At 32.2% G+C, this 10,178-nt stretch overlaps 1 protein-coding gene across 1 annotated transcript; it reads left to right on the top strand.

Moving 5' to 3' along the window:
* Positions 1-3,337: 3,337 nt before the first annotated feature.
* On the top strand, positions 3,338-4,667 carry LOC130966074 (26S proteasome non-ATPase regulatory subunit 11 homolog). Its single transcript, XM_057890835.1, has 4 exons — positions 3,338-3,481; positions 4,152-4,174; positions 4,271-4,334; positions 4,377-4,667. Exons 1-4 carry the CDS (start codon positions 3,338-3,340, stop codon positions 4,665-4,667), a joined length of 522 nt encoding a protein of 173 aa, XP_057746818.1.
* The last annotated feature ends 5,511 nt before the right edge of the window (positions 4,668-10,178 follow it).

Below are 10,178 nucleotides of genomic sequence, written 5' to 3'. Positions count from 1 at the left end.
ATTTTTATTCTCTTGATAAGCAAGTGATATATGCTTCTTTATCACTTATTCTCTTTATCATCAACTATTTTGTTGCATATTTGAAGTCATTAATGTTCTTTCCAAAATTAATTTCAATTTCTTCCAAATCAAATCCCTAACATCTCTCAATCACATTATTATCCATTAAAATGCAATAATTTTTTGTAAAAAATATATAAATTAAATTAAAAAGTTTTAACAACTTCTACTATACAACTTATATTTTACATATAGACTATTAAAAAATAAAAAACAAAATATAAAATACAAACAAAAATTAAAAATTAATTTTTTAAAAATAATTATTAACTCGTCATATTAAAATCAATAAATAAGGATGCATATGAATATTAAATAAAAATATTAAAATAATTAAAATCATGGCCTATTAATACACATATGAGATAATTTAAAAAATACAATAAGACAAATAGTTTAAAATTTGATAATATTAATTATAAAAATTTATTAATTATAAACATTATAAGTATGAAATTATAAATATTATGAATACAAATTATGGATGTTATTAACATAAAATTATGGATGTTATGTGTATGAATTTATAGATGTTATGTGTAAATTTATCAATCGAATAAATTAATTTAAGAATTTGATATTTTTTTAAATTCAATTATGATAAAATTTAAAAAACATCTGTGTTAACTTTATATTTATATATGCAATAACTAAAAATTAATATGTGTATGGATGTAATATATAATAAACATGAATTTAATTTTTAAATGTTAGTTGTATGAAATTATGGATGTTATGTATATGTACGTATGAATGTTATGTGTATGAACTTAGTTAGTATACAATATAATTATAAATGCACATAAAAGTACAAAAAAAAAATTAAATCAATTTATTACCATACCTTATCAAAGTTAGTGTGGTTTTTCATATTCTTGAGAATTGGTTGACTAACAACAACATAACCTCGTCGGGTGAGTCCGTCTGTTGTTCAAATTCTTCATCAGCACCTTCTACCATAGGTACTGTATTAAAATCAAATTCAAATGTCATACTATTTGCAACGATAAACGCGACTTTTTGTAAAATTTCTTGACTTATACACCATTCTGCTTGCAATGGTATTATAGTCATGATTTTTGAATGATCATAATTAAATTAATGGAAGGTATATATTACAAAGAATCAAGTTTAAGTAAATGCCTTAACAAAAACAAAGAATTAATAATTTTTTCGTATTTTCTTAAAGGAAATAAAGAATCAAGTGTAATTAACTCAATTAATGTATATAATTATTACCGTCCATTCTTATTATTATTATTATTAATATTTAATGTATTCTTAAATATAAAAATTAAATTATAAAAGGAATATTGAGTATTGATTATAAAATGTCTAATAGTAAAAAATATAATATTATAATTAATATCATTAATAAATAAAATTGATAAGAATATGCTAAATAGAATGATAAAAGAGTAAAATAAAAAATAAAACTAACATTAAATGATATAAATAAAATAAATTATAAAAATTTTTAGTTAATTATAGCCGAAAATTGTTTGTTACCAAACTTTTTTTCCATGCTAAAATATCTCATTCTTGATGTCGCACTAACTAGGTACTAAATACGCACTAACTAGTTTTAACGATTTTTTGCAAAAATCATTTATTAATTAATCCGATTTGACTTTTAACCAACGTTAATTACACTCCCACTTCTAAAATATCTCAGATATTATAAAGAGGGTAACAGATAAAATTATCTGTGATATAAAAATTATTTAATTAATTATTATTTTTGAAAATTAAAAAAAAAAAGCGAGTTCTTACAGAGAAAATCTTCCTGGCTCATGTAGAAAGTTTTTCCAAAATTACGGACAAATAATTCTAAATTTTAAACTGTCAAAACTGCACATGAAAAATTTAGGGACTGATTGGTTTGTAAAATATATTTTATTTTTGTTTTTTGCTTTTATTTTTTGAAAATGATTTTTATTTTTAACTTTTCATATTTTAAAAAATGCGATTGGTTTGTAAAAAAAAAATTCATTTTCAAATGCTGAAAATAATAAAATATATTTAGTTAGTCTATTTTTAAAATATATTTTTAATATTTTAGAATTTAAAATTATATTTTTACTCAATTATAATTTTAGTTATTGATTTTTTAGTTATTTTTTAAAGTTTTTGTTATTCTTTTAATTTTTATTTATTGGTATTTTATTAATTGATTATTGATTAAACAAATAATTTGCATAACAAGTCATTTTTTATTTTGTCAAAGAAGAGACAGTCGTGATGTTAAAAAAATGTAAAGGGAACATTTTAAAATGTGAAATATTTAAAATTAATATTTTTAAATATAAAAATAAATGGTATTAATATTAAAAGATAAATATAAAGTACAAGTATAAAAAAATAAATTATATAAAATGAGAATATGGTTGAATTTGGCTTTTGAAAATGAGAATATAATTTAAAAAGAGATTATATTGAATTAAGAACATAAATGAGTCTTTATATTAAATAAAAACAATAATAAATCTTTATGCCATCTGTCAATTATTGTCAAATACTTTGAATAATCTTTTCTTTTATCATCTGCAGAAGCTTTGAATTAAATAAGAAACACAAAAAATGCACTATCAAACAAAAAAATACACTAGCAAAAAAAGTATCATATTTTTATCAAATTAAAAAAATACACCACCAAAAATTCTAGAGGAACACTAAAAAAAACTTAAAAGACATTAAAGATAAGAAGAGAGTGAACAACAAAATTTGAAATTAAAAAAAATTAGCTAAATATAATAAAAAATTAAAACTCAAATTTCATATTATTTAATATTTAAATATAGTTTACAAAACTAAAATAGTAGAAATTTTTAAGCATAGCAAAACAAAATTTTAAAGAGCTCTTTTACTTTAGAATGGAAGGGAGAAAATAAAAAATCAGCCAAAGAGAATAGAAGAAAGTTAGGGATCTGTCTAAAATCAGCCCACCTCTTATAAGCTTATCTGATGTATTATTCAATTTGAAGCGTTAGATTAGATTGACAAACAATCTAATGGTTTATATTTAAATTATTATTAATTTATTAAAAATTACACTTAAACACAATAACTGTTTTGATATTTTACAATTGCCCACTATAAAATTTTAGAATCAAACCCTACAACGACGAGCCCTTCCTCTGCCCACCTCTTCTGTCTTCTTGGTCAAACGATGAACTTCTGTTTTCTCTCCTATCCCTTTTCCGTCTGTCTTCTTCCTCTTCGCGACGTCCCTCTCCTCTTCCTCCACCCACTATCCTCTGCCTTCTTCCACATCACGATGAACCTCCTTTTCTTCTTCTACCCCCTTTGCGTCTTCCTTCTTCCTCTTCGCGATGTCCCTATGCTTCTTCCTCTACCCACTATCCTCTGCCTTCTTCCACAACGACTCCATGACCTACTTCTTCAAGTTATGACTCCACAGGTACTTACCCCCTTTTCCAAATTTTTTTTAACAAAGTTTCTTTTGTTATATATTTTGATTTAATGTTTGAAAATGGAGATTCTTTTGTGGTAAGTGATGTTCACTATTGCTGGGAATCTCACTATTGGGGGCTATAATTGTTGAGTTGAAAGGAACAGGAACTGAATTAAAGTTGAGATTTTTCAATATTATCTCTATAACTTTAAATTACTTGTTGCAGCTTCTTGAGTTTGTCATTCTAGTATCCAGTTGTGAAAATTGGTACAGAAGATCAATCTTTTATTGACTCTGTTATGGTGATGTGAAAATTGGTGATTGAATTTATATCTAATTGATTATTGAATACCCATGAGCTATCAACAGTGAGTAGAATAAATTCAAACTTTGTAAAAATAAAAAAGTTTATGAAAATACCTGAAGGCTTTTTATTGTGTTTTGTACATTTTTTTGCTTTAAACTAGTGGTATACTATGTTGCATATGTGTATTCTGAAATTTATGAAAAAGTTATTGACAATGTAAGAAGTTTAAAATGTTAGTATTTGATGCATATGCACATTTGATATGCATAGTTGAACAAAAATGAAGTGTTTGGCACCATAGGTTGTGGAACATGTTAGATTTTCAGTAGTTGCAATAATACTAATTGTGTATGTTATTGTTTCCTTTAGCTTTTGGAAATGGATCTGAGCTTGTAATTTGAGATAGTGACATTACTGATATTGGATTTCCAATTTCACCATTTTGGTGGTTTTTAATGTGGAAGACACTGTGTATGTGTGTTTTGCAGCTCTTGTCCAGTTGCTAAAATTCCAGGGACATCTGCTCTTCAAATTGCACTCTGCAAAGAAATGGTGCAATAGACTTGTGCTGAGAAGTGTACGTTCTTGAGGCAGAGAGTTGAGGTAAGGCTTGCAGCACTTCTAATGGAAAATAAAGAGTTTTCAGAAGTTTTGACTTTACTCTCCAGCTCGGTCAAAGAGGTTAGAAGATTAGATGACAAGCTTCTACTTGTAGACATAGAATTGCTGGAAAGTAAGCTACACTTCTCATTAAGGAACCTTCCAAAGGCAAAAGCTGCACTCACAGCAGCAAGAACAGCTGCAAATGCTATTTATGTGCTGCCGGCACAGCAAGGTACCATAGATCTACAGAGTGGATTACTGCATGCTGAGGAGAAGGATTAGGGATGCCCAAAATAACCTACTTTTGGTGCAGTAAAATGTATTACTTCTCGTGTGTATTATTATTACCAGTCTAAATTATCAATATCAGGGATCATATCATCTTTTATGATGGCTCCTGTAAATGATAGATTGTATTGTACATACAAGATATTCTACCTGATATGGGAGATCAGTTCTTTTTGAGGTGTTTGGGTTGATTTTTTATTATCTCCCTATCATATATTATTTTCTCTTTAGCTAGTATAGTCTTTCCCTGCACAGTTTCGTGGTAGTATTTTTTTTTTTCGTATTCTAATCTTCAAATGACATCAGGAAATAGGGATGTGATGCTGTTACCAGAATGATTGATTGATCCTCATCTGAAAACTTCAATCAGAACACGATGCATGGTGTTTTGTTTTTAGGCATGGTGATATTGATGGTTATGTTGTGTTTGTTTTTTGTAGATCTTTTATATAATTATTATGGTTGTGAGGATGGAATTGAAGAAACATGAAGATGAAGGCAAGTATAAATATTATTAAACATGTATAAATAACAAATATCAAATATTTTATTTATGTTACACTCAACTAACCATAGATGATTTGTTATTTGTATACACTAGTTTGTGGTATCTAGTTTTGCAATTTATGTTATTTGATATTATTTAAGACAATTAATTGCTTGTTGCAATTTATGTTATTTGAAACTAGTTTTCAAAATATTTAGTTGCAGTTCAGGTTATTTGATATTAGCTTTTAAAACAAGAAAGGTTACAACTGAGAACCAGTATCTAGTTTTGCAATTTATGTTATTTGATACTATTTAAGACAATTAATTGCTTGTTGCAATTTATGTTATTTGAAACTAGTTTTTAAAATATTTAGTTGCAATTCAGGTTATTTGATATTAGCTTTTAAAACAAGAAAGGTTACAACTGAGAACCAGTGTTGAGCAGAATTTGAAAAGTGGTCCTGTGTTAGATTAAGGCTGCATTAACTACTATTAGTACAATAATCAAAGAGGAGTTCTGGCACACCTTAACCCCAAATTGGAAACATGGTCCATACTTCTGAGAACTGACAAATGCCATACATTACAGTACTACTCAGATCCACTTCTTCCATAAGAATGGCAAACTATGCCGTATTTGTTTTTTTCTCAGCAAAATACACATTAAAAATAGAAAAGAAAAAGAAACTATGGTTGCTAGTAATTGCTTTGATTTTCTTTCCCCCTGCAAAGATAGAACTTCATGAACTACTATCATGTATATTATTTTAGCTAAGCATCTTTATTTCCAGTGGCTCATTCATTGATATCTTGGAATCCTCGACAATCCCTCATTCATTGATATCTGCACCACTGTGTTTGAGAATCCGCACTGCAAAAAATCCTTAGTTCCCGTCATAAACAGAACTACCTTATTTGAAGTAACAACTTTATCCAATGTAGACTTCAATTGAGGAGTCAATCCTGCAAATAAAACCAAAATCCCAACATATAATTAGGCGTACCAGTAATTATCAAGTAAAAACCCTCAACTTAATCATATTTTTTTTCAAGCCTCAAATTAGTCCTCTAAATAGCTTTAACATCAATTTGGTCATCAATGTTTAAAATAGAAGTATCACACTGATGTATATTTAAGTAATCAGTATCACACTTTGAAAATGCTAATTCGATAATCTTAGATTTAAAAACACTAGTTTGGGCATTTACTCTACTATGATTATTAGTTTAATAAGCTCAGAAATACTAAAATAAAGACTTATTTTAATGATTATTAGAATAAGGTTTCATCAAACCCCAAAGAACATGCAATGCCTAAAGCTCTAGTCAGATCTTGAATTTTTCCATTTTTTGGGACGGAAATAGTGTACGGTGATAATTGAGTAATTCCATTAATGCCATTATTCACAACAGTCAAAGTCATTGTTCTCATTGTTCTCAAAATTTTTTAACCCTTCTCAGAAATTTTAAACAACCAAGTAAATTGAACAAAATCACTAATTGAATGAAATAAGAAGAACAAAACTCAATTAAATGACTTCAACAAAATAGATTTATACAGCAGAACATAAATGGATAACAAAAAATGAGCTAAATGAACCAAGTTCATACCTGAGGCTGAGGCTCCATTAAAACTCTTGAAGTGTAGCGATGAAAGGAGAGACGGCGCAGAGGAAGAGGGGAAGACGTGGTGCACGATGAAGGCAGAAAGAACAACAGCACTCTGAAGCTGAAAAGGGAATTCTCAAATAAATTGGCAGTAGATGTGGGTTATGTGAAAAGGGAAGAGAAAGAGAGGGGTAGTGGGTAGGGATTATTGTTGATGGCAGTGGATTTTGTGAAAAGGGAAGAGAAAGAGAAGCGGATGGCAGTGTGGTGCACGAAATTGTGATCATCAATGGCGCTATCAACATGGTACGCTCAATTGCAATCTCAACTCTTTATCACAACTTCGCACAACTAACCAGTGATGAGCGGATAATTTGTACGCTTTTTGGCATTGTTTTTAGTATGTTTTTAGTATATTTGGTTGAGTTTTTAGCATATTTTTATTAGTTTTTAGTTAAAATTCACTTTTCTGGACTTTACTATGAGTTTGTGTGTTTTTCTGTGATTTCAGGTATTTTCTGGCTGAAATTGAGGGACCTGAGCAAAAATCTGATTCAGAGGCTGAAAAGGACTGCAGATGCTGTTGGATTCTGACCTCCCTGCACTCGAAGTGGATTTTCGGGAGCTACAGAAGCCTAATTGGCGCGCTCTCAACGGCGTTGGAAAGTAGACATCCTGGGCTTTCCAGCAATATATGATAGTCCATACTTTGCCCAAGATTTGATGGCCCAAACCGGTGTTCAAAGTCACCTTCAGAAATTCCAGCGTTAAACGCCGGAACTGGCACCAAAATGGGAGTTAAACGCCCAAACTGGCACAAAAGCTGGCGTTTAACTCCAAGAAGAGTCTCTACACGAAAATGCTTCATTGCTCAGCCCAAGCACACACCAAGTGGGCCCGGAAGTGGATTTTTATGTCATTTACTCATCTCTGTAAACCTTAGGCCACTAGTTCTCTATAAGTAGGACCTTTTACTATTGTATTGAGAGAGCGGGGTAGCTATCATTGTTCTTAGGCTATCTTAGATCATTGAGAGGATGGCCATTCGGCCATGCCTAGACCTTGTTCTTATGTATTTTCAACGGTGGAGTTTCTACACACCATAGATTAAGGTGTGGAGCTCTGCTGTACCTCGAGTATTAATGCAATTACTATTGTCCTTCTATTCAATTCCGCTTGTTCTTGTTCTAAGATATCACTTGTTCTTCAACTTGATGAATGTGATGATCCGTAACACTCATCATCATTCTCACCTATGAACGTGTGCCTGACAACCACCTCCGTTCTACCTTAGATTGGGTGAATATCTCTTGGATTCCTGATACACGATGCATGGTTGATCGCCTGACAACCGAGCGCTCGCCTGACAACCGAGCCAGCCATTCCGTGAGATCAGAGTCTTCGTGGTATAGGCTATAACTGATGGCGGCATTCAAGAGAATCCGGAAGGTCTAACCTTGTTTGTGGTATTCTGAGTAGGATTCAATGATTGAATGACTGTGACGTGCTTCAAACTCCTGAAGGCGGGGCGTTAGTGACAGACGCAAAAGAATCACTGGATTCTATTCCGGCCTGATCGAGAACCGACAGATGGATAGTCGTGCCGTGACAGGGTGTGTTGAACATTTCCACTGAGAGGATGGGAGGTAGCCACTGATAACGGTGAAACCCTTGCATAAGCTTGCCATGGAAAGGAGTAAGAAGGATTGGATGAAGACAGTAGGAAAGCAGAGAGACGGAAGGGACACAGCATCTTCATGCGCTTATCTGAAATTCCCACCAATGAATTACATAAGTATCTCTATCTTTATCTTTATGTTTTATTCGTATATCACCATAACCATTTGAGTTTGACTGACTAAGATTTACAAGATGACCATAGCTTGCTTCATACCAACAATCTCCGTGGGATCGACCCTTACTCGCGTAAGGTTTATTACTTGGACGACCCAGTGCACTTGCTGGTTAGTTGTGCGAAGTTGTGTTTATGCCATGGTATTGAACACCAAGTTTTTGGGGTTCATTACCGGGGATTATGAGAGTTGTGAAAAGTATTGTTCACAATTTCGCGCACCAACCAGCAAGTGCACTGGGTCGTCCAAGTAATAAACCTTACGCGAGTAAGGGTCGATCCCACAGAGATTGTTGGTATAAAGCAAGCTATGGTCATCTTGTAAATCTCAGTCAGGCAGATTCAAATGGTTATGGATGATTTATGAATAAATCATAAAATAAAGATAGAGATACTTATGTAATTCATTGGTGAGAATTTCAGATAAGCGTATGAAGATGCTTTGTCCCTTCTGTCTCTCTGCTTTCCTACTGTCTTCATCCAATCCTTCTTACTCCTTTTCATGGCAAGATGTATGTTGGGCATCACCGTTGTCAGTGGCTACAGTCCCGTCCTCTCAGTGAAAATGTTTAACGCGCTCTGTCACAGCACGGCTAATCATCTGTCGATTCTCAATCAGGTTGGAATAGAATCCGGTGATTCTTTTGCGTCTGTCACTAACGCCCAGCCTTCAGGAGTTTGAAGCTCGTCACAGTCATTCAATCCTTGAATCCTACTCAGAATTACACAGACAAGGTTTAGACCTTCCAGATTCTCATGAATGCCGCCATCAATTCTAGCTTATACCACGAAGATTCTGATTAAGGAATCCAAGAGATAAACATTCAAGCATTGTTTGCTTGTAGAACGGAAATGGTTGTCAGGCACGCGTTCATAAGTGAGAATGATGACGAGCGTCACATAATCATCACATTCATCATGTTCTTGGGTGCGAATGAATATCTTAGAACAAGAATAGGCTAAATTGAATAGAAGAACAATAGTAATTGCATTAATACTCGAGGTACAGCAGAGCTCCACACCTTAATCTATGGTGTGTAGAAACTCCACCGTTGAAAATACATAAGAACAAGGTCTAGGCATGGCCGAATGGCCAGCCTCCCAATGATCTAAGATAGCATAAGACTACTCAAAGATAGCTACCCAGATAAGAATACAATAGTAAAAGGTCCTATTTGTAGAGAACTAGTAGCTTAGGGTTTACAAAGATGAGTAAATGACATAAAAATCCACTTTCGGACCCACTTGGTGTGTGCTTGGGCTGAGCATTGAAGCTTTCATGTGTAGAGACTTTTCTTGGAGTTAAACGCCAGCTTTTGTGCCAGTTTGGGCGTTTAACTCCCATTCTTGTGCCAGTTCCGGCGTTTTACGCCAGAATTCTTGAGCTGACTTGGAACGCCTGTTTGGGCCATCAAATCTCGGAAAAAGTATGGACTATTATACATTGTTGGAAAGCCCAGGATGTCTACTTTTCAACACAGTTAAGAGCGCGCCAATTGAAGTTCTGTAGCTCCAGAAAATCCACTTCGAGTGTAGGGAGGTCAGAATCTAACAGC

This window comes from Arachis stenosperma, chromosome 3, assembly GCF_014773155.1.
Source record: "Arachis stenosperma cultivar V10309 chromosome 3, arast.V10309.gnm1.PFL2, whole genome shotgun sequence".
Lineage (NCBI taxonomy): Eukaryota > Viridiplantae > Streptophyta > Magnoliopsida > Fabales > Fabaceae > Arachis > Arachis stenosperma.
Note: the sequence above shows the minus strand (reverse complement) of the source record. Positions and strands in the feature narration are given on the sequence as shown.